The sequence below is a fragment of the Exophiala dermatitidis genome (genome assembly GCF_000230625.1).
Source record: "Exophiala dermatitidis NIH/UT8656 unplaced genomic scaffold supercont1.3, whole genome shotgun sequence".
Classification (NCBI taxonomy): domain Eukaryota; kingdom Fungi; phylum Ascomycota; class Eurotiomycetes; order Chaetothyriales; family Herpotrichiellaceae; genus Exophiala; species Exophiala dermatitidis.
The window spans coordinates 988,521-1,012,186 of NW_008751648.1; the positions used below are offsets into that span (position 1 = coordinate 988,521).

The 23,666-nt window shown below is 51.0% G+C and overlaps 9 protein-coding genes across 9 annotated transcripts; 5 read left to right on the forward strand and 4 right to left on the reverse strand.

The window, feature by feature from the left end:
* Positions 1-152: 152 nt before the first annotated feature.
* HMPREF1120_03354 (AP-1 complex subunit mu-1) lies at positions 153-1,659 on the forward strand (the record flags this gene model as incomplete). The annotated part of the gene is made up of 4 exons (XM_009157422.1): positions 153-191; positions 245-373; positions 431-1,525; positions 1,576-1,659. The coding sequence occupies 4 exons, from the start codon at positions 153-155 to the stop codon at positions 1,657-1,659; spliced, it is 1,347 nt and encodes a 448-aa protein (XP_009155670.1).
* Positions 1,660-3,702: 2,043 nt separating this feature from the next.
* On the forward strand, positions 3,703-5,814 carry HMPREF1120_03355 (uncharacterized protein; the record flags this gene model as incomplete). Its single annotated transcript, XM_009157423.1, has 5 exons — positions 3,703-3,810; positions 3,884-4,580; positions 4,642-4,730; positions 4,787-5,362; positions 5,449-5,814. 5 exons carry the CDS (start codon positions 3,703-3,705, stop codon positions 5,812-5,814), a joined length of 1,836 nt encoding a protein of 611 aa, XP_009155671.1.
* A 1,325-nt stretch (positions 5,815-7,139) lies between these two features.
* HMPREF1120_03356 (uncharacterized protein) lies at positions 7,140-7,874 on the forward strand (the record flags this gene model as incomplete). Its single annotated transcript, XM_009157424.1, has 1 exon — positions 7,140-7,874. One exon carries the CDS (start codon positions 7,140-7,142, stop codon positions 7,872-7,874), a length of 735 nt encoding a protein of 244 aa, XP_009155672.1.
* A 1,398-nt stretch (positions 7,875-9,272) lies between these two features.
* HMPREF1120_03357 (pappalysin-1) lies at positions 9,273-10,498 on the reverse strand (the record flags this gene model as incomplete). Its single annotated transcript, XM_009157425.1, has 2 exons — positions 9,273-9,514; positions 9,610-10,498. The coding sequence occupies 2 exons, from the start codon at positions 10,496-10,498 to the stop codon at positions 9,273-9,275; spliced, it is 1,131 nt and encodes a 376-aa protein (XP_009155673.1).
* A 405-nt stretch (positions 10,499-10,903) lies between these two features.
* On the reverse strand, positions 10,904-12,440 carry HMPREF1120_03358 (uncharacterized protein; the record flags this gene model as incomplete). The annotated part of the gene is made up of 6 exons (XM_009157426.1): positions 10,904-10,997; positions 11,052-11,214; positions 11,267-12,020; positions 12,076-12,172; positions 12,230-12,266; positions 12,323-12,440. The coding sequence occupies 6 exons, from the start codon at positions 12,438-12,440 to the stop codon at positions 10,904-10,906; spliced, it is 1,263 nt and encodes a 420-aa protein (XP_009155674.1).
* Positions 12,441-13,150: 710 nt separating this feature from the next.
* HMPREF1120_03359 (uncharacterized protein) lies at positions 13,151-14,820 on the reverse strand (the record flags this gene model as incomplete). The annotated part of the gene is made up of 2 exons (XM_009157427.1): positions 13,151-14,383; positions 14,431-14,820. 2 exons carry the CDS (start codon positions 14,818-14,820, stop codon positions 13,151-13,153), a joined length of 1,623 nt encoding a protein of 540 aa, XP_009155675.1.
* A 493-nt stretch (positions 14,821-15,313) lies between these two features.
* Positions 15,314-18,049, forward strand: HMPREF1120_03360 (uncharacterized protein; the record flags this gene model as incomplete). The annotated part of the gene is made up of 2 exons (XM_009157428.1): positions 15,314-15,485; positions 15,546-18,049. The coding sequence occupies 2 exons, from the start codon at positions 15,314-15,316 to the stop codon at positions 18,047-18,049; spliced, it is 2,676 nt and encodes an 891-aa protein (XP_009155676.1).
* A 663-nt stretch (positions 18,050-18,712) lies between these two features.
* Positions 18,713-21,308, forward strand: HMPREF1120_03361 (uncharacterized protein; the record flags this gene model as incomplete). Its single annotated transcript, XM_009157429.1, has 4 exons — positions 18,713-18,748; positions 18,812-18,913; positions 18,982-20,100; positions 20,154-21,308. 4 exons carry the CDS (start codon positions 18,713-18,715, stop codon positions 21,306-21,308), a joined length of 2,412 nt encoding a protein of 803 aa, XP_009155677.1.
* Positions 19,607-23,256, reverse strand: HMPREF1120_03362 (uncharacterized protein). Its single transcript, XM_009157430.1, has 2 exons — positions 22,485-23,256; positions 19,607-22,138 (listed from the first exon to the last, which is right to left on the reverse strand). Exons 1-2 carry the CDS (start codon positions 23,226-23,228, stop codon positions 21,947-21,949), a joined length of 936 nt encoding a protein of 311 aa, XP_009155678.1. The 5' UTR covers positions 23,229-23,256; the 3' UTR covers positions 19,607-21,946.
* Between the last annotated feature and the right edge of the window lie 410 nt (positions 23,257-23,666).

Below are 23,666 nucleotides of genomic sequence, written 5' to 3' on the forward strand. Positions count from 1 at the left end.
ACCAACAACACCCGCAACCGCGACACTTGCATCCAACAGACTCCCAAGTGCGGCACTCCATCACAATGCGGTAATACTCTTGATACCGCGACAACAGTCCCATTTCCTATCCGGTCCCTTTCTGGTACACTCGTTGCCTTGTGCTTGACACCATGGCCTCAGCCGTTTTCTTCCTCGACTTAAAGGGCAAGGTGGGTGTTGTCAGTTGCGGGATAACACATGTGCCAGACTGACGCGCCTGTAGACCCTTCTTGCCCGCAACTATCGAGGAGATATTCCCATGTCCGCAGTTGAGAAATTTCCCATGCTACTCTCCGAAGCCGAAGAAGAATCATCAGCTGTTCCCCCTTGTTTCTCGGACGAGGGCATCAATGTTAGTGCCGCAGCGCCAGAAATACAGTGACCCCCTGGAAGACTCACATGCCAATAGTACCTTTACATCCGCCATAATAACCTCTACCTTCTTGCCTTGACTAAAAGAAACACCAATGCCGCCGAAATCCTCCTATTCCTTCATAAGATTGTGGAGGTCTTCACAGAATACTTCAAAGAACTTGAAGAGGAGTCGATACGGGACAACTTTGTCGTCATCTACGAATTGTTGGACGAGATGATGGACTTTGGCTACCCCCAAACAACCGAGTCTAAGATCCTTCAAGAGTACATTACGCAAGAGTCGCACAAGCTCGAGGTCCAGGCGCGACCACCCATAGCCGTGACCAACGCCGTGTCATGGAGAAGCGAGGGAATTAGATATCGAAAGAACGAGGTGTTCCTTGACGTTATTGAATCACTCAACTTGCTGGTATCGTCGTCCGGCAACGTGCTCAGGTCCGAAATCTTGGGCGCGATCAAGATGAAATGTTATCTCTCGGGAATGCCTGAGTTGCGGCTTGGCTTGAATGACAAGGTCATGTTTGAGACCACGGGACGGACAACGAGAGGAAAGGCGGTGGAGATGGAAGACGTTAAATTTCATCAGTGTGTGCGACTGTCCAGATTCGAGAACGACCGGACGATCAGTTTCATCCCTCCTGATGGAGAGTTCGAATTGATGAGCTACCGCCTTAACACCGCCGTCAAGCCATTAATCTGGGTGGAGTGCGTGGTGGAATCACATTCCGGATCGCGAATCGAATACATGCTCAAGGCCAAGGCCCAGTTCAAAAGGAGATCTACGGCCAACAACGTCGAGATCATCATTCCTGTGCCTGACGATGCCGATACGCCGCGATTCCGCACAAACATTGGGTCTGTACATTATGCGCCCGAGAAATCAGCCATTGTGTGGAAGATCAAGCAGTTCGGTGGCGGCAAGGAGTTCTTGATGCGTGCGGAACTTGGACTCCCGAGTGTCAAGGGGGACGATGAACGGGGTGGTGGCATGACTGGTGGCTTCGGAGGCAGTATGGGGGGTATCGTGGGTGAAGGCAAAGGCAAGCGGCCGATCAACGTCAAGTTCGAAATTCCTTACTTCACCACCAGCGGCATCCAAGTTCGCTACCTGAAAATCATCGAGCCCAAGGTAAGTCCTGGCGTAAACCTCATGAATTATAATGCACTAATACGTTGCAGTTACAATATCCGTCCTTACCATGGGTACGATATATCACGCAATCAGGCGACATTGCGGTCCGGATGCCAGATGTACAAGGATGAAGTCCCAAATCCTCAGTGCAGATGTCCTGCAACAAAATACGTCATGTACGACTTATAACGCCGAGCCGAAGCATTTTGTCTGTCGCTGCTGCTATCTTTAAGTCGCACGATCACTACTCCTCCATAGCAGGGCACACATTCCTACCGCTCCGCCTTGCGGTGCATTGGTTGCTAGCTTTTCAAACCCGCATCCTCACAGACGCGGCAAAAGCACTTGGGGCAGGGTGATCGCGCTCCATAACGGGCAAGGCCTGCAGCTTAGGATGCCGCAGACAGTCTGAAATTCTCGACGAAACCACGGCGGTGCTTCGATCGTGATCGCAAGGGCATATCAAGCGTGCAAAGCGTCCGGAGCGCAGCCTTCAAGCATCACCCCGGACAAGCAGTTCGATTTGACGTTTCTGCACCAGTGCGTAGGCCCCAAGAGGTAGACAGTTCAACCATCTAACTCATCCGAAGTTGGCATTTCGCTCTGTCCTGATTCTTATGCAGCCCTACCGTTCATTTTCAATCTTAACACTACGAATTGGTATTATAGAGACCAGGGATATCCATATGATTCACTGAACTGAAACACAGTACTCGGGGCATTCCAGCGTACTGACCGTGAGTGATCAGCGGCCGTCGACATTCTAGCCTCGAGCTCATTTTTAGCCGCTGTTTTGACAGCCCATCAAAATGCCACCACCTGTGAGCAGACATTATGGTTGAGGTCTTCACATTCACCAGCGGAAAGTTTTTCCACAGCGCGGCCCTCCTAGAAATGTGTCAAATGCCCACAGAGGCCCACAGAACGCAGATCAAAACGCAAAGAACAAAGGGCACGCCACTGCTCTTGTAGGACGACGCCTGCCCAGCGACGTTCGAATGAAGGCAGCACTCTGTCCTCCAGGTGCTCAACGCATGTGGCTTACGATTATCCTACCGAGGATTTGACAGAAGTCCTCAATTTACAATCGAGGACAGCATTGCATGTCCGAGCCTATTCTTCGTCGGTTGCCGGTCTCAGATTCGTATCATGTACCGGACACGGCCCAACGGCAGGGTTGTGTCCCTCTGCTCCTACTAGCTGCGGACTTTGTGGCTTCTCGCCTTGTTCTCTAGGCCAGAAGAAGAAAGGTCAATGCCATTCCTCTTCGACAGCAACGCCGCCAACTGCTGCACACCGCTGCTCGTATCCTATGCCGCTCTAGAATGCTGGTATCGAGATACTTACATCTACGCCTTGACGTCCAGTAGTGCGCGGGCCGACGAGGATGCTCGTCGCTAGAGATTGCCTGATCGAAGAATTTCTCGTCCCCAGCCCAGAATTGCGGTGAAATGCATTGGGCCGGTTCTGCCAGAGTGATGCAGAGCTGATTCTTCCCTGTCGTGGTTTGCTTTGACAACGGCTGGCACTGGCAATTTACCCACGTCTAACCCCTACAGCCCCTTGGACGACGGCTGCAGAACAGACCGTCGGCACCGAGCCCGATGCCAACCGCCAGGGACAGCGGGCAGCGAGAACACGGGGAAGAGCCATGCAGCTCCCTGTCCGGCCCCAACCTTGAACGACGGTGAGTCGAGACCTGCCATGGCGAGACTATTCTCGGAAGGAAGTGGGTTCCGGTCCCTGCGAGCTGGACATGGCCAGACGATCGACGTACTGCGATCGACGAATGCCTCTGGAAGCCGGGTATGTATTCCTGAGCACTGGATAATTGTTCCGGGATGGACTCTTTATCCCGCCGTCGAATTATAGAGTCGTGTGAAATCGGACCGACCCTGTCACGTTTATGCAGATGCGAAGGACGGATTCAAACAAGCTTCTTTCGGCGATAGCTGTTCACGATGTCAACACTTGGGCATCACTCCCGAGCATACGATGGGTTGATTCCAGCGCGTTCCTATTTCCTTCATCTTATTATGGGATGGTCAGAACCAGATGCTCAGCTTCCGGCATGGTCTATTGGTGTGCACACGTTTCAACATGAACCAGCGCAGTCCATAACCAGTCTGTTCTTAAGTTTCGACTAAGCCTTGCATGCAGTCTCACCGTTCGTCATGGAAAGACCAAGCGTCACCGCCCCCAAGCCCCCGGATCATGTTATCGGGCCCAGCCGACAGAGGGCAACTGTTGCCTGTATCGTGTGCAAGAATCGCAAGATCAGGGTATGGATAATAGCAAGTCCCTATCCAGCTTCTAGGAACAAGGCCTTGATGGTTCTAACTGTCGGAAATACAGTGTTCAGGGGTTGCACCATGTGAAACTTGTGTTTCCCTCAATACAAGATGTGTGATTGATGAAACCCTGGACGGACGCAGAAAGGTAGCCTTAAGCCGGCGCCTGGAGGAATTAATCCATCACAAAAGCATTCTTGATGGACTGCGGACATGTCTGCAATTCTCCCGAGGGCCGGCGCTGATCGACGTCTTGGAGAAGGTGTCTTTGGATGTGCCTTTACCTTCTCTGGCTGCTTCTATCTTGACGAGCTTAACACACACCCCTGTCCCTGAAGAGGTGGAGAGACATGTTTGGCAGCTCAAACAGCAACTCGAGCAGTATATGGAAGATGGCCGGGAAGACAGGGCGACCTCGTGTGACTCCAAGTCGGACAAGTCTGGAGCAGGAGCAGCTCCCGCTGCAGGCAATCAGCGGCCATACGTCGATGGTAACAGTCCACCACGAAGAAGAAAAGTTCAGTCACCACGTGAATGGGAGTCGCCGCGAGAGGCAATGGTTGAGGGCTCACAGTATTGGCCGTTGCAACACGAGGGTATTTCTCATTCCTATGAGAGACAGACTCCATTCCAGTGGTTCTCTGCGGACGCGGGTACTGCGTCCGACGGCTTTGAGTCTGGTATCGGACTGGACAAAGTCCTGCAATGGCTGTATAGCCAAGTCAGAGACAAGATGCCCGTGACAAATTTCGTCGGCGCTCGTGAGTGGGAATAAGGGTTGTGCATCATCCAAGGCCAACACTGCTGACAAACAGTCTCCAGATCCACCTTCAGCTTTGCGGTTGCGGCAGGTAGAGGAGTCGCAGCCTAGCACCAGTACCAGTACCAGTACCAGTTTTACGACCCTTGTGGTATAATGCTACCTACCCTGACATGACAGGTCTCAACGCTAATACATTCTGATTAGAGGCGCGAATCTCATGTCCCAAACAGGGACTTGGACAGCCCGACATCTCAGGATAGGAAGAGGCCGTTATCAGCAGTGTCCACACCAGCATCACAAGCATTTCCACCTCCCACTTTCTTCGGTGCATCCGACCATGTCATTCCAGACACAAAAACGTCCCGAGCCGTATCATCGACGTCGACGTCAACGCCGACGCCGACACCGAATCGACCGAGTAGTCATGCAACATATTCACAAACATACGAATCTTTCCTGAGTCAACATCGCGTCTCGGACTCGTCGAATCGCCACATGGCACGACACATCTCATTGCCGCAGATTGAGCTGGACGACGAGCCCATGGCCTGCGCGATCGTCAGCTACCTCGACCTGGCGCGGTCGATGCTGTCCGAGGGCGCTTCCGTACATGAAGTGTTTGGCCCTCGTCGACCGATGGTGGACCTCTTGTTTCGATCGCGAAGAGAGACGGATCCTCACTCCGTCTGCTACTTTGCATGCGAACTCACTTCTGGCCTGGAAGGAATGGAGCCTGCTGCAAGGTTGGGGTTGACTTTTATGTTTATTTCGCTGATTCGAGTGAGTTTGACCAAGTTTAGTTGGTTACGGGTGCTCTTCTTGTGTGTACGGCTTGATTTGACTAACTCTGTGTTTGTTTGTTTCAGTGGATGATTTTATGTTCCTCCGCCAACTACGACGACATTCCCGAACTGTACCGACCTACCCCGATGCAAATGAGCATTCCACACAGTGCTGCGGTCGAGTTCTGTCCTTTTCCTCATATGCGTGACGCGCTTTGTCGACAATATCGCGACTTCCTACCCGTGCTGGCCGGCAATATTAGTTGTAACTGGCCGTACAAGTTCGACATGTGCGTGGAGCGCCTGGATGGCACCGGACATGTTGTTCTTACTGATGCTTTTGTCCGTCATGTCTTGGTCCCGGAGAACTGGACGGTTAAAAGCGCCATCTTTGACACGTTTCCAGAATGCCGAGGATTGATCAAGACGTCGGCACCGGCATCGGCATGATTTTCGTCTATTATTCTTCGAGCAGTCATCGCAGCCATCCCTACCTAGTCAATGCGGTGGCAACTTCGCTCTCGTTTGGACGGTCGGACCCATACTTTGCGGGCTCATCTCTCCACGACGCCTTTATATGACAAAGTATGCTGGTTTGACACCCCAACCTCGACCAGATCCGACGACTCACGGCACACTGGTCGAAGCAGTTCAGGAGCAGTGAGATCCGATTAAGAAGCAACAAGCAATAACGAACGGATCAGGCGAGAATTGGGCGTGTTATACCATATAGGCAACTCCTTCGGTGAACATGCAAACCGAACGTGCCTCTCTCCGCCAATGTCCATGCGATGCTTTTTGTCTCATGCATGTCCTGATTCGGCCACGCCACTGCAACCCTGGGCTGGAGAAAAGGGTCGTAGAACGAAATTCACAGAGACGATCTGTGCCCAGGCCCGACCCGGACCGTGTCGGCTGATTGAGCTGGTATATCTATCTAGTGGCGATATGTTCAATCGATCGAGCAAGCCGCCAGCGGACAATAGTATGACATCCAGCTAGATCTTGTTTCGTCCCTGTTTATGTGACTCGCGTCGGCGGAGAGAGCGTGAGCGACGTCTTTGCACAACTTGGAACACGTCACGTTTGATACGGAATGAGGCTTGAGAAGTATACATATACATATGGTAGGGTATATATACATTGTGTTGAAATAAAGTGTACATGGATAACGGGGGGGCGAGGTACTTTTTTTGGCCGCCGCATATACTGTACTGTGCTCCGAATACAACTACTACAACTAGATAGAGTACAATTTTTGTAGGTAGAGTCGAACAATCAGCCGGCTCCAAGTTGGTTTCAAATGAATGACATGGAGCTGTTAGTTCCGAATATTCATTTACCTTTAATTCCTGCGCCTAGCTTGAAGAATCCGAATTTGGAGAAAGTTGAAGTTCACCCCAAACAAATCGGAGACGTCACCAGAGAAAAAAAAGTTGAAGACTTCAAGTTCGCAAACAACGAACAAACGATACACTCACTGCGCGGAGCATCATCTTCTTTACCCTTCTAGTTCAAGTTCTCTAACGTTGTACGCTGTGATTCGATCAATTATTGGTGTTCGATATAAAAGAACAGCGACCCGGCCTTCTTTTTCTAGCAAACTAAGTGCCAGATCCATGTTCTCTGGCTCTAAATCAATCCGCCCAACATCGTCTCTGCCGTTTTCACTTCCTCTTCAAGAGCGGCGCTGATACGAACTTGAATCCTCTCGACTCGACTTGATTCAATCAATCTTTCCTGCTGTGCTCTGCTCTATCACCTCCTTCGCAACCATGGCCAACGCCAGCAACAGCAACAGCAACAGCAACAGCAACAACAATCCCACGTTACCAATCTCCCTTGACCCCGACGCCGTCGAAGACCTAATCTATTTTTCGCGCACGGGCGAGCTCGAAGGCCTCAGAGACCTCATCTCCGCACTATGTCGGTCACACTCATGTTCGCCGGCCGCAATCCTCGCATCGGCGATTGACGTCGACGCCGACGGACTTGGGTCGCAGTCGACGCTGCTGCATTATCCGGCTGCGAATGGGAATTTTGAGGTGGTGGAGTATTTGATTTCGTTGATCCAGGAGACGTCGAGTGAGAATGAGGTGGAAAAGCAGCAAAAAGAACAACAACAACGACTAACATCGTCGTCGTCTTCGTCGTCGTTAATCAATCGCCAAAACGTCAGTGGAAACACACCCTTGCATTGGGCAGCAATAAATGGACATTTGGAAGTGGTAAAGGCGCTTGTGGCGGCGGGCGCAGACCCAAGCATTGTGAATGCTGCGGGGCGTGATGCCGTGGTTGAGAGCGAGTGTAGTGCGAATGAGGGGGCCAAGGAGTGTGCGAATTGGTTGTTGAAGAATTGCCAAGGTTTGGAGAGGGGTGTTGGTGGTGGTGACGAGGCACAAGCGGCGGATACGACTATGGATGATGTGGAGGTGGAAAATGGCGAAGCTGCAGGTGAAGCTGAAGACGGAGTTGAAAGAGGTCAAGGAGAGAATCAGACCCAGCCTTGAGTATCTAGCAAGATATATTGGACTGAAGATGGCTGTTGAGGTATGAGGTTGAGACAGGAGACAGGAGAGTCGACAACATTGTGCTCATGCTCAAACGATGCCCAAGCAACACCGTCATCATGCTCTGCTCTTACTCACTCTTATCCCTGGCGTACCTCAGGGTGGTGTCTGTCCCCACGTGGTCGCAGCCATGAAACCATCAAAGGTTGACTACGGTATGGAGTGGGAGAGTCGACCGAGCTCGGTTGAGACAGCATGGAATTCTGATCTATGGCATTCCTGGGCCACCGCACAACGCTTCATCAGGGTATGAGATCGAACTTTTCGAATCCAGATACTCACGTCCCTCTCCGACGAGGTTGAAGGGCTATCCATATTCTTGGCCAGAGATCTCACAAGGACCGTCCCGCTCCAAGGGGGGTTGGACTCAAGATTTACCTCAGCCACTTATCATCTGGATGATGTCGCGCGCCTGAATTTGATGTTTGCAACAAGAAGACACGTTTCGAGGTCATTCTCATTCATGAGCACGCCATGCTGGATGCCGCGAGACGTTACACCTCTGGTTGTCAGTGGTCAGATGCGTTCCGAAGCTGGAATATACCAAACTGTGCACATCATGTACTATGTCATCCACGGGACAGCGAATCTACCGCCCTCACATTCCAACATCAATCCACGAGATTTCCTTCCAAGCTACGGAGGTTGATTTGTCCAGTCGGGGATGGAATACCTTTGCTAGGTATGCTAGAAACAGTGGCCACGATAGTCAAGAGAAACTTGACCACGAGGCCTATGAAGACGCAATGGACGGATGCATGCTCATGTTCGCCTTGACAATGTCAGTATACTCCCTGGCCGTGCTCTATACCCCCGCACGGTACGTACTAGTACTGGCTGCTGCTTGATCAAATCGCTGCTATGTCGGTGGTGGTCGTGATGGTACTCCAACTGAGGAGAGATGCCTTGATGGATGCCTTGGGTTCAAGTTTATCAAATACCCAACATGATTGAAACGAATGAGCACCGGCTTGGTTCAAAGCAGGACAAACCTGAATGGCACCAGAAGAGCAATGTTGCAAGCACCGTGATTGAGTGACAATTGCTTGTTTCCACTTGGAATACTCTGCATGTAGTGCCAGAGGACACTAATTTTCAGTTCTTTCCACTTTATCCAGACGGTCTCATCTCATCTCATTTCCTCTCTTCTATCCAAGCATATAGTCCTCTCTTTCATTCATCCATTCATTCAGTCTAATCCATGGTATTCAAACAACCCACAGCAGCCATTCCATTCTATCCTCATCGCCGTACAATCCAGATCCAATTCCATTCGCTCGCTTTTTGGCCGATTGCCCCGGGCCACTTACCTACCTTAGGTACTGTATGTATATCATGTCACAACCCCTCCCGATAAATCTGCCAAATATTCAACATCCTCGCCCCCTGACCCGGCGTGAACCCCTGATAACATTCATCACTGCTGTAGTCCATGAAATTGTGGATCGGATCTGGTCCACTATACCCCTGGGGACCGTACGGATTTGTTTGGGCCGTCGCTCCGCCTCCACCGCCTCCGGTATAACTGCCTGGAGGGACGCCGGAGAGTGGACAGCTATCTTTGTAGACGGGACATCTGTCTGTTTGCAAAGAAAAAAGGACAGGGTAGGTATGTCAGTAAATATTCCAAACCAAATCAATCATGCGTAACAATTCACTCAGACTCAACACTTACTCGTACTCGTCATCTCCTGCGGCGTATCCGCCACATAATCGCCATAATCCGCACTGTCGCAACTATTCCCATTAAAAGTATGCAGGAGCCCATTCCAATGTCCGACCTCATGCGCCGTCGTCCCACCCAAATTATACCCGGCAACATTCCCTCCGGGCATCGTCCCCGACAAAACATTACATCCATCAGCCACATACAGCTCCCTCGGCGTAGCCGTACCTACCCCCGCCGCAGGGAGGGAACAAAACCCCAGAAGCGTCGAGCCAGCAGGTATTCCCGGCGTATTTGGTCCGGCCTGCAATAGTGACTGATAATAAATGTTCAGAGAACTATATGTCCCTTGTCGAAGTGAGCGTTTCATGGCCCCGTCGTCGCCGTTGGATGCCCATGTGTCGTTCGTCGTGCGGGTGATTCCCATGAGACGAAAGCCGATGGATGCGTTGACGTAGGCTGCCGACAAATAGCGGAATTGGTTGCTGATCATGGTGTCGGACACATAATTGGGTGATGATGACACTGAGGATGATGTGTCGGCGACGATGTGGATGTACGTGTCGATGGTGTATAGTGGAGACTTTCCACTGCTGGCCTGACGGCCTTGATGATGATGATGATGCCCATCATCTCCGTGTGGAAATGCTCCTCCTCCCGCATGTCTCTGCTGTACGCTGGTCGCATTCCACAAGTCGTTATCTAACGGTTCGTTGTGTTGAAGCCTGCGGTGAGACTCGTATAGTTCGGCCGAGGGCTCGCTGACGCCGCAGGATCGTTCGATCGGTCTGTATTTTGGGACAGCACCAAAGGTCGAATATGGAAGCACGCCTAGAGTTAGGAGGAGGATGCCAAATGAACGGATACTAGTAATCGGGGTTCTGTTGGTAGGGCCCATGCTGCAAGCCCAAAAAAGAGACTCTTCGTTCAGATAATTGCAACTGTATCAACCTACGCGAATCAAGATAAGCAGCAATCATCTTGAGTTCAAAGACCACTCCAAAAGAAATGAACAGGCAAAAACGAATGCACAGACGTCAATCATCACAAAACAAAAGTTGCCACAGAATTGGAATGTGGAATGGGACCGCTGCGGCTGACAGGCCGACTTGTCGGTGCATGAATGAAATGTAATGCAGCAATGAGATTCCACTTCTTTCAAGGCTCGACCATTCTTTTGGAGCCACCCCAGTCATCCAAGACTCGAATGATTTCTGCACAAACGCCGACGCCGATCACAGTCCAGCCCTAACCCATCATCAACGTTTAAAAATCAGGTAGTCATGCATTCTCAATAGAGTCATCAAGCCCCTCCCGGCCTAACTTCCCGCCCGGTCGAAACGGCTGTAGCTGGAGTGTCGTTGTTCCAGGACAAGTAAGTGTGATCCCCGAGTTTTCTGCCTCATGTCAGCTACCTGTCAATAACACCGAAGTCTCGAATTAAAGCTTACCTGGGCTTGATCAAATGTGCAACGGTGAAAAGAACCCCCAGCACAATGCATAGCCCGCCGACGACCACGTAAGCAATCCCCAAAAACGAGTTCTTGCCGCCGACCACGGTCCGTGTCGAGATCAAGATGCTTTTGGTCCCGTCATAAAGCTGAACTGGGAAGACTTTACAGAGTCAGAAACCGGCCGGATCGGCAGAATCACGCTCGCAACTCACAGTCATATATGTCCATTTGATAAATTCCAGCAGTCATGGTGTCTTGATCGTTCCGTAATGCCAGTTTGCTGAAAGTTGGCAAGCCTGCCGTTCTCATCCATACCTGGAATTCTTCGTATTCTGACAGGTCCGGAATCGGGTTCTCATCTGTATATCCATCCGGATACCGTCTTTGCCAATTTGGAGGCGGAGAAACTTGATCATTGGTGTATTTTGTTTTCTTGTATAGTGACGCGTCAGAGCTCCATGCGATACTCTTGTTGGTCATACGGTACTGTTGGCTGGATTGGCCGCCGGCGGCGTTCACTGCGACCGGGGAATTCAGTGTATCGTTAAAGATGGAGTTGGCAATCAAACCGCAGGGGTAGTACGCTTTGCCGTTGTGGTCCAGCCTCAAAGGATTGCACGAACTCCCCTTGATGGTGCTATTGCTCAGGGCATCGCCCTTGAGTTGGTCTGTGTCCAGCGACTTGACGTATCTCCTGTGATTTTGGTAGAAGTTGGTGAGTCGGTAATAGAGGTAGACGGGGGGGCCGATGTCGTTGGGGATCGAGAACTGAAGCGTGCAGACAGGAGTATTCTCAATCTCGACGCTGTACGGAGGGTGTGTAGTGTTCAACGTCTTTCTCCATTGAGGTCGCACCGTGCCATTAGCAGATTTGAATGAGGAGGAGACTTTGCTGTCGGGAACAGGCTGGAACTCGGAGGTGGCGGTGGAATTGCAGTCGGTGTAGTCGATGATCAATTCTTGTACCTGTCATCGCACACTCAGTACATGTCTTATAGTCCAAACGGCAGTGTTCTCTCACACTAGCACTCGCCCATAAAAGCAGGCCGCCAATGGGAGCGAAGATGATTCCGAGGGCAAAGAAGATGGGGAGGACGGTTTTGGGAGTGAGAATAGGCCTAGAAAACGTCGTCAGCCTCAAAGTACGGATAGTAACGGTTTATGGATGAACATACTGCCATGCCTTTAACCTCTGTTGGCGAAACGCAGTGTCTGTCCAGACAGGGCATTAGCACAAATCATGGCAACCGATGGACGGCCAGACTCACTCGCCGGGCGTCTGCTCTTTTGCTTCTTGCCAGGCTGCTCGTTATGGGGGTCTTCCCCTTCGATTGAATCAGCAGGCCCAACGGAGCCGGCGCGTTGTTCAACCTGGGTTTGCGACATGGTAGGCGACTAATGGTGGACGGGACAGACGAGGAGGGAGGATGCGGAGTGCGGACTGGCGCCTCGTAGAAGAGCGCTGGCCAGCAGATAGAACTCAGATGAGAAGCACAGTACTACCTGAGGAGGCGAGAAAGTGTATTCTTCGATTCGGTTGTTGCCATCGATTCATCAGCTCAGCACTGTCCCCGTCCAAGGCCAGCATCCGCCGTGTACAATTCAATTGCATGCGCCGGATGCCGGCCACTCCCTGAGATCCTGCACTAGGCAATTCCGAGTCTAGCGCCATGTCACAGCCTCCTGCCTCTTTTTTCTGTATCTCATATTTTTGTCCGCGATCTTTTTCTGCCTCCTTTCTTTTTTTTTTCCATAACTCATTCACGGACATGATTTATTGTAGGAGGCAGGGTGGCAGTCCTGCTCAAATCTCTTTCTCCTCTGCTACATGATCCAAGATCAGAAGTGCGCCGTAGCTGGAGCTGGCTACGATCCTCTCTACAAAAGAGGTCCATGATGCTACAGTTCCTTACCGACGGACGCCACAATCCTATTAAAACAAAACATATTGTAGGAATCATCTCTGTGGTTGTGATTTTGTCACATCGGTGGAAAAATTCAGGACAGAATCTATCTCAGTACTCCAATCGTGGCCATACTCAATTCTCAGTGGCCAATCCAGCGCCATTGCTATGCTACAAGTGATGATACAGTGGCTATCTCTTTTCTTGCTGGTCTTTCACTTCCCATGTGTCCTCTTGTTTAGTCCCAGGTGGAAGCCAACCTGATGGAGCATTGTCGTGGGCACGATGCCGGCTGTCGTCCCTCTTAGGGTGCGATTCCGAGATCTCTGCCATGTAGTCATCCTGCACAGCGTAACTGTCCTTGAGGCCGGGAGTCTGGACCTCAGTGACAGGTAACAAAGCTGCTTTGTGGCGGAAATGGTCGGCTCTGGTTCTCCTCTCTGCGGCGTCCTCCATGCTGGTCCGGTCGTAAAGATAGAGACCTAGACATGTCAAGGCAATCCCAACGACCTGGGCTGCCGTGGTCGGACTGCGGAACCAGATGATAGCACCAACAATCACAAACACACGTTTGATCAAGGAGGCCACCGAATATGAGACCGGTGACAACATGGAAAGCAGCACAAACGCCATGATGTTTTGGAAAAAGTGGAAAAGCCCATTGAACACATATTCCAACATGAGTTCTCCATGATCCATGGCGCCCTTCTTTTCCGAAAGAGGCACTGCGCCTGCAGTCCACATGTTGTGGAGAAGCTCAAATCCCTCGGTGTAGAGCCAAACCGGGGCCGAGAGCAGAAATGCACCAACAGAGCAGTAGCACAAAAGATTGAGCTTGTCCAACTTTCGCGGCATATGTGCTTGGCCTTCTGCCTCTGCACGAGCTGCCTCCGTGAAGAGTTTCTTTGAAAAGATGTTCTGGGACACGAAAACTATGGCTGCCACCAGAGAGGCGCCTATCCCCCAAAAGTTGGTAGAGAAATCTGTAGAACAGGCCAACATGACTCCAAGTGTAAGCGGAATCAGAGACAGATATGTCGCACGTTTGTACCGGATGCGGAACACAACACGGTAGGCAAGGACCGTGAACAACGGAGACAAGCCTTTGATTGTATGGACCAGTGAAACCGGGATTTTTGAGGTAGCATAAGAGCTCAGCAGATGGCCCAGAAGTTGAAAGATCGACAGGGGGAATGCCGTGTAAAAGACATCCCATGACGGTCGCCGCAGGCCGTTCTTTAGAGCCGGTACCGCACGCTTCAAGGACGGGAAGGTGGAGGATAAGCCTGTAAGGACTAAACACCAGAACGACACCGAGGCGAATTGAACAATTGTGAGTGTGGCCGGCTTTGGCAATGCATTCAATATCGACTTTGAGGATGTGTTTGTGAGCGCAGAAGTCATGTACCATATGATGCAGAGTGCCTATTCCTGTTAGACTTGTACAACCAGCTCAAGACGCCATCACTTACAATGAGCTTGTAAGACACTGGTGCTTTCAATGCCTCTGCCAACTCATGCGCATTTTCACTGACACTTCCCTGCCGGGTGCGGAATTTATTTATGGCATCGCTGACACTCCTCCTCGGTCTATGAGTGTAGACTCCAGAATTTCGTGCGTCGCGCAATCGTTGGCTCGCTTTTCTTACGGGCCATTTGAACTCAAGATTGGGGTGCTGTCCCGGACTGATCTCGGAAGGGCTGTCTGCGAGCGCTGAGGGACCGTTGGGGAAGTTGATGCGATGTTCGTCGAAAGAGGGGAATTTTTCGTTAGGAGAGGCATCATTGGCACGCTTATGAGGTGAAAGAGATCGGTGGGTGAATGTACGCGGTTCGGGAACTTGAGTCATGGTGGAAGTCATACTCGTCAACGAGGAATTGCAGGGAGATTCACCCTGTTTTACTGTCTCCGCAAGAGTGGTGCCCAGATTCAGGGTAAGGAGGCAGACGTCGCCATTTCTTTCGCTGAACGAGGCGTCGGGAAAGGGCAATTGATTCAAGAGCTGTAGTTGCTCGTAAACCGGAAGGATGCCGAATTGGTTCTGTGTCTCTTACTGCAGGACAATCAGCGTCGTATCTATTCAAGTTGACGAGGAGAGCACCACATTCGCCATTGCAGATTAATGCCGATATTGCGCGGCAGCATGACGCTAGATCCAGAGCGGAAGGCGGTCTGCCGTTACCTGCCGACAACAAGCTTCGTGATAGGTGGAGCCTCCATCTTACTCTATTTAAGTCTATTTGAGGTGCCGCTAGATCTGGATCGGGACAAGCGAATTTCCGGCCGCTGTGCAACCTCAACTCCCCGTCGTAAGCGAATCGCTCTCACTCAATGCTTCACAATGTAGCACAAGAATGAGACTGCTTTACTGCCACGAGCTTTTCCTTTGTGTAACCCTCCATATTGCTTATGTATGCACTGCGGTATCCCAAGGCGTTCTCGATGCCGACGAGGTCCTCTCCCACGCTCCGATAACGTTTCTTAGCAGTTGGGATGTACTTGGGCCGTTCAGACTGGGCACTCGAGGTACGACTGTCTAGGTCTCCGGCAGTGTATTCTAAAGCAGCCATCTGACCATCTATGCAGAGGCTGTTTGGGGCGCCGACCCTGTCGAATTCTATGGAGGGATCCAGTCACTCAGTTCCAGCGATAAAGCTCTTTATCGCAGCCCTCTTACCGCAGGGGCAACTGTCCGATGGAGCAACCGAACGTTCGCTACCGTAGCTTCGGATGCGGGAACTTCTGTCGAGGTGGCCGTTGACTTTCCAGACGTTGATTGGCAGTTTTTTCAGAGAATCTATGGCTGGTCTTCTCTTCAATTTCAGGGCTGGGTGAAGGGCGCCATTTGGAATGCCGATACCGCTTTCCGGCGTGTGGTGTTACAGCCAAAAAATGTTCTCGAACTTTGGATTAATGATGATCACGTATTTGGCGGAGACTTTTATGGCTTTCAAAGGGCACCAGTTGTCGTGGATCTTCGACCTGGCTCCAACGATATCAGTATTCGTCTCACAGGCGATATTCGTTCGATGGGCGGTATATCTCCCCCTGTTTTCCGGGCGACTTTGAGTACCCATGTGGTATCGGCTCCCTTGGGGATACTAAACCACAGCTTGGTGATACCTGACGTGGTTTCAGGTAGATTTTGCACTCACGTTGGGAGCATAACCGTAAGTAATCATGCCAATTCCTGGGTTGAAGTCCGCCATGTCACTGCAACCGTACCTGGAAAGAGTGTGGACGTGCTGGAAGAGTCGATACGCATCGCTCCAGGTCAATCACGTCCGTTGCAGATGAACCTCACGTCCTTGGACAGCTTGGGAGAAGCCCTCGAGCTCAAGGTCCTCTACACTGTGCGCCCTGCGGCACATCATCAGATAACTTTCCACATCCCATTGACTCACGTCAGCAATACCTCCACGCAAAAGATCACATTTTTGCATCCTAGTGGCGCTGTGTCTTATGCGACACTAAGACCACCACCGACTATGTCTGAACAAGTATGCAACAAGTCTTACCCTGTGCTTTTAAACCTCCATGGTGCAGGTGTCGACACGGACGGTCCGCTCTCTCGCCATATGTTTGATGCTGCCCATGACCTTCCTGTATGGATATTGTCACCATCGGGAATGAGTCCCTGGAGCGGGGATGACTGGCATACCTGGGGATTTGCTGATATTGAAGCTGCGCTGTTAGCAATTCCACAATGGATGGAGCATGTTTCGTGGCGCGGTGCTGGCTTCACATCTGGGCAGATGCTGATCGCTGGTCATTCCAACGGTGGACAAGGGACTTGGTTCTTTGCTTCTCACCAGCCGGATCGGGTTCTTGGTGCTGCTGTGGCCTCGGGATATTCTTCCATTGAGAATTATGTTCCGTACATGCTGTGGACGGAAGCAGACCCTCTCCAAGCCAGGATCCTTGAAACCTCGAGGAATAGTTTCCGACATGAGTTACTGGCAGAGAACTTGGCAGGGATTCCTATCTTCCAGCAGCATGGCTCCGAGGATGACAATGTTCCCGCCTACCACTCCCGCCTCATGAACACCTTACTTGCACAAGCCGGTCAAGTCGTCAATTACACAGAACTACAAGGCCGGGGACACTGGTTCACGGGAGTCATGACCACTGAGCCAATGATGCAATTTTACCTTGACTGCCTCAATGGCTCTAATTTCCGTGCCACTGCCCCTGCCGAATTTGCCTTCGTTGCGCCGAACTCACATGATTTAGGCTCGAAATATGGGATTTTAATCGACCAACTGATGACCCCAGATAAATTGGGCAAGATAACAGTCACCACCAATGTGAACGACTCCAGTAACCGCTGGCACATCCAGACCGAGAATGTCCGCCGGTTGCATGTTGACTTCAATGGCCGAATTTCCAATCCGCCTGATGAGATCCTACTCGACAATATGCCTTATCTCTTTCGTACCGACGTGGTGACGGAGGATGTTTCATTCGTGAAGTCCGAGTCGAATGTATGGAGCAAGTTGGCCGATCAGGGTTGGAGGAATATAGAACAAAGATGTGGACGCCAAAGAGGGTTCCTTGACTCAATTCTCCGGACCGCAGGGGTCGTTGAGATTATCTATTGTTCCAACGATGCTCTTCCACTTGCAATTCAGATAAGCCGGAACTTTCTGCAATACTATGGGGCTGACTCGAACATCCTCCCCTGCCCCAAATACAAGGAAGCTTTGAAGCGAGAAGGCAATATCATCGTGGTCGGCTCGGGGCACACCACTCCCCCTGCACATCTCGCTTCCTTTCCCGTGCAGCTTGGGCAGAGCAGCCTTTCGTTGAGGTTGAGAACTGGAGGAACGGCACGAATCCCTCTCACGCCTGGAATGGGCGGAGTCTGGCTCCGACCGCTTCCTGACGAAAGACTAGAACTCATCGTTTGGGGCCATGACGGAGTTGGAACGAGGCAAGCTGCAAGGCTGGTCCCCACGCTTACTGGTGCAGGTCAGCCTGATTTCGTCATCTTGAAGAATGAAGCACGATGGAAGGGGAGCTCGGGGACTGCGGCGCTGGGGTTCTTCGACTATAAATGGTCGATTTCGTCTGCCTCATTTCTTCCATAGGGTCTTCGAAGCATGGGATTTCAAGTCGCACCACTACGCGATCATACAAAGAGGAAGGGTTCTTCTGGGTCGAAGCAAGATCTGCTTTGTTGGGCTGATTGTGGCGATGTTTGTTTTTCACATAGTTGGTGGTTGTTTTCCTGGAGTCCACCAGCTCTAACACTAGGTGATACATTGAACTGCTCCTTTGTTCCTTTACTACTGCGCGGTGAGAGTCTCGTGAGGTTAAAGTGAGGTTGAATTGTCGCGGAGATGAACTTAGAGGGAAGGAATGGTAACGCGAAGACATATCGCAGCTGCCTGTGTTGTTCGTGCTTGTGCCTGCAATTCACTGCCTGTCTTCGTCTTCACGCGAGCACCCTGCACGCTTTGTTCCTCCTTCCACTTCCTGCCACCTTCAACACCTCAACTTCCATTCCTCTCTTCTTCGTCGCAGGTATCCTGATTGTCTCCCAAATCTCCCCATTTGCTGGCAATCTCGTGTTCCCCTACCACCGCCTCGACGGCCCTTGTCATCGGCCAGACCTTCGTTGATTTATTCCTGGATATCGTGCATGTTACGACATCAGTCAACATTCTGGTGTTCTCGAACTTGACTCTCTCATGGCTGGGCTGGTATTCACAGGGTCACCCAGGATGAGTCGCAAGTCGACTCCAACCATCATGGTACGGGAGGAAAGCGAGGATGTGCGTGGTTCTGTAAGACTTTTCCATCCGCTCTACCGATCTCTATTGATGACCACCTTGCTCACGCGTCCGCAGTCTGCCACAAATTCTCACCACTCGACCTCGATCCGTCCCCCTTTCGCAGTTCTGCACTCTGACAAGCTCAACAACATGCAGCCTTCCAAGCACAAGGACAAGGTGGGTTATCACTTTCTGGCTTTGTTGTCTTCCTTTTGTGAATATCTTATTGACTCTATCGTTTACAGTCTGTTGGCATGGAACACCCAGAGTCTACCACCGCCACCGGTATGGAGGACATCCTCTCTCGCCTCAAGCTGAATGATTCTCGCAAACCTACGGCTCCCACCGAGAACAAGACTCAACAGGCTGACTTTGGCACACTGAACAAACTACTCAACAACCTGCAAGACCAGAACAAGACCTTGAAGGAACAAGAGAAGGAGCTGAAGAACGCACTAGACACTGATACCCGCAAAATCGTCGATCAAGCGCCCACTATTAACTTTAGGATCAGTGGCCCTGGTCACATCGAAATGGCAAACTCTGGTGCAAGCCAAGATGCCCCATTCGCAGGCCAAGTCGATCTCGCCGAAATGCTGCGTGTCAAGCAAGAACTGGAAGCCGCCAGATCGGTCATTACTCGCCAGGAGCTTGAATTGGCTGAGACCCGCAACCTGAAGCAGACCATGGATCAGGCCATGGGTCCTCCTTCTGAAGTCGACTTTGGAGCTCCCAATGACATATCGGAGCAGACCATTGGACATCTACAGAGTGCCTTCAACGCTTCTGCTCGTCCCTTCACATCACGTACCGACACTTGGGTTGCTCAGGAAGAGCCACGTGCCGAGCAAGCTGACGTTCTTGGTGCTGGTAACTACGGACGTGGTAGGGCCATTTGGAACAATCCCTCTGCATCCATGACAAATGTTTTGGCTACAAATGCCCCTGCGGCAGGTTACACCAACCCTCGTGATGCCCGCCTCTCTGGTCAAGCCTACAATGGAGTGTACGGAGCCACTGTTTCCCCTGCAGATGCAAGCTTCCAACCACGCAACTTCTCAGCAGCGGCAGGTCCTCTTGGTTACGACATGCGTGCAAATTCTGAGATGATGCCGTACAATGCATCAGTCGGCATGAGACGAAATGCTGGACAGTTGCGCATCAACTCGAACATCACTGATCCAATGGCTGGATACGGTAGCTTCCCCTCTGCCGCAACTACTCTTACTCCGCCACCAATCAGTCCCATGGCACTTCCTGCGCAATACTCTTATCAACGAGGACTTGCAACACCAATCACCCCGGCTGCACCCGACTTTCCCACTGGTTCTGTTCACGGCGCGGGCAATCCATGGCCTCTTCCAGTAAGTCATTCGGGTCTAGTCTAACCTTGGCCTTTTGCTAACAAATGCGACAGTCTGGAGCAGTCAGCGGTCAGACCTATGTTACACCGCTTGAGCCAATGAACTATCGGCGTCTTCTTGACAAATCAGTGTCCTGTGACTGGAAGTACATCGTTGACAAGATTGTCTGTAACAATGATCAACAAGCCAGCATCTTCCTGCAACAGAAGCTCAAGGTCGGCACAGCCGAACAGAAGTTTGAAATTGTGGAGTCCATTGTCAACCAAGCATACCCTCTCATGATCAATCGCTTCGGAAACTTCCTGGTTCAACGATGCTTTGAGCATGGCACTCCGGATCAAGTCGTGGCTATTGCAAATGCCATCCATGGGAATGTCATCTCGCTCAGCATGGACCCTTTCGGTTGTCACGTCATTCAAAAGGCGTTTGATTCTGTTCCGGAAGATCACAAGGCTGACATGGTGCGAGAATTGCTTCGTCGTATTCCCGACACTGTCATCCATCGCTATGCTTGTCATGTCTGGCAGAAACTGTTTGAACTTCGCTGGAGCGGTGAGCCACCACAGATCATGTTGAAGGTCAACGAAGCTCTCCGAGGCATGTGGCACGAGGTCGCCTTGGGCGAGACCGGCAGCCTTGTTGTGCAAAACATCTTTGAGAACTGTGTCGAAGACGAAAAGCGCCCTGCCATTGAGGAGGTCATTGCCAACATTGATCTGATTGCACATGGACAATTCGGAAACTGGTGCATCCAGCACTTGTGCGAGCACGGTTCCCCACCGGACAAGCGTCGTGTCATTGACCACATCCTTGCCAATTCCTACAACTACAGCATTGACCAATTCGCATCCAAGGTGGTGGAGAAGTGTCTCAAGATTGGAGGGCCGGAGTTCTTGGATCGATATCTTGGAGTCATCACTACCGCCCACCCAGACCGTCCACGTATCCCTCTTATCGACATTGCGGGTGACCAGTATGGCAATTACTTGATCCAATGGATCCTGATGAACACTCATCATCACCAGCGCGAGCAAGTTGCCATCCATATTCGAAAGCACATGGTATCTCTTCGCGGCTCCAAATTTGGTTCTCGTGTTGCCATGCTCTGCTGCAATCCCAACTCGGTCACTCGTCCAGGTCCTGGAGCAGCTGTCAATCCATTTGGTGCACCTGGCCAACCACGCAGCCAGTGGCCTCGCTTCCGCTAAGCCACCTCAGCGTCAGTCGTCGTGGCTTCTGCCGATTATCTCATTTACTTACTGGTCATCTGTGCTCAAGATGAAGGTATTCTACGACTTGTCAATACAAACATGGAGTAACTCCCCCATGGCTTGGAATACTGGCATGACCACTGGGTAGGGGACACGACAACCTCAGCACTACGACCATCAGTCGATCCGCATTGGCTGAATGCACCTCTTGGCCTTTCATCTTGCTGCATTTGTTACCAGACGATCCTATTCCGATCATGCACATTGTATGTCTTATCCAATATCAACAAAAAGTTCTTCCTATGTGCCGTAGGGGTTACGGATCACGGCCAGCAATCCAATTGACATGGCTCTCCGCATGGAAAGAGAGATTGAAGCCACCAACTGTTGGCGGAACATATTTCAGAGCTACAGGCTTATCAGGGCGAATGTTCAATACTGGACAGAGGGTGTATCCGAGCATGTCTCCCAGAGTTGTCCTGCCGAGGGTGATAAGGCAAAGTTTAGCCCTGAGCATGTATTTAGCGGCAGCATGACCGAGAATGATCAGGACGATGTAGCCCATAGTGCACATGATAGCTGAACATGAGCCTTTGCCCAATTTTGTTTTTCTGTCTGCCTTTTTCATTTTTTGTTCAGCCAGTTAAATCATACCATCCTGGTCTTGGAGCATCGCTCATAAAGGCGTCAACAGCGTCGTCGTAGATTTCGGCCTCAGAGCCCAGATCCCCGTCAAGGAAGGAGTGCCATTTGACCTCGCCACCAGGATGGAGGATGGGAGTGGCGTACGGTGCGCGGTCGGGGCCAAGATAGTTCCATAATTTGCTCTGAAAGCATCCGAAGGGATCAGAATACCTGTTAGTCTATGGTTTCATTTGATGTGTTGATGTGAAGTGGGTTGGATATGCGTTCGAAGGAAGAAAACATCTGATGTCGTGGCTCTACTGTCGGGGAATAGTATGGCATGAATTGAACTTGCTGGGGAGGCCGGGGTAGGTAAACAGATAGCTAATAGTAGGTAGTTACCAGTAGCACGGGTTGGGTTGTAGCTTTGCCACGTAATGTCTGTATAGAGGACTGAGGGCAACAATGAAGAATTGGTACGCGGACAAAAAGACGGTAGGTAGGTTAAGTAGTAGAAAGTGACATTGGTTGGTTCAAATCATAACGTACCAATTGATTCCACAATTTCCGATTCACTTCTTTACTCAACAACATGGTCTCCGGATCAAAGTAAGGCAGAGTCGGCATGTCGAGTTTTTTGGCCTGGATGCTCAAGTTCGTCCATTGCGTCTCGCACCAGACGGTTTTCTTGTCGTCGTTTTTGAACGATGTGTGTTGGGGTGCCGGTTTGCTGGGGCGAGATGCTGCGGCGATGATGGAGGCTGCGTCTTTGCCTTTTGATTTTGGTTGCGAGTCGGAAGACATTGTTTGAGTTTCTCTGAAGAGGCTTACACTTTGTTTCAAATGCAGCGAAGCAGAGCGCCGAGTGAGATAAAGGCGATCGAGATGGAATTTGACCGTGCGGAGCCGAGTCGAGGTTCTGGCTTTGATTTGATGCCTGATCTTGAACCTTGGCTGGTCTTGGGGAACCAGATGGATCCCAATGCTGGTACGATATAAGTATATTCCTGAACACGGTAGTCGTGTTTGGCTGCTTGAGCTTGGTTCTTCTGAATCAATGTGTTGTCTCCACTGAGGACTGATGAGTCCGACGAAGCCGCCGCGGGTGGATAAGTTGGACCCTGTCTGGATCGATCCTGAATCACTCCCTTCCCTTGTATATCGGCCCAAGATGAGATGTGAGACGAAGTGCACACAGCTAGTACTAGTAGCAATCCGGTCAAGGATAAACTTGAAGAACGTGACAAGTACTAGTACAGTATCCCGTCGGAGAGCCCGGCAGCTGGATGACATCGATGAGACATTTTGCGTCCAATATCAGATTGCGCAGAGTGGCAGCATACTCCGCCGATACCTGAACAGCATTTTATACGGCAGATTTCACATTATCAAGACGCAAATCCATGTACTACCACTGCACCCATCCATCAACTGCACTGTTCACAGCTCAAAATTCACAATCCACAACCTATTGTGAATCCATCTCTGTTAAATGGTGCTCATGTTGAGGAAGTTCCAAAGGTGACTGAATCTGCAACGTACTCGTCAAGCCAGCGGTCGAAAAGGCTGCACCAAGGGAAGGCAGCCTGTCACTACGCACCCATAGACTTATACTCCAGCACAATGCTTCACGTCTTAGGTCTCTACGATCTACGATGAGACACCTTTCATTGAATCATTGTTCATTTGTCACCAGCTACAGCTCACAAAATGTCCATCCCCGGGTCATTT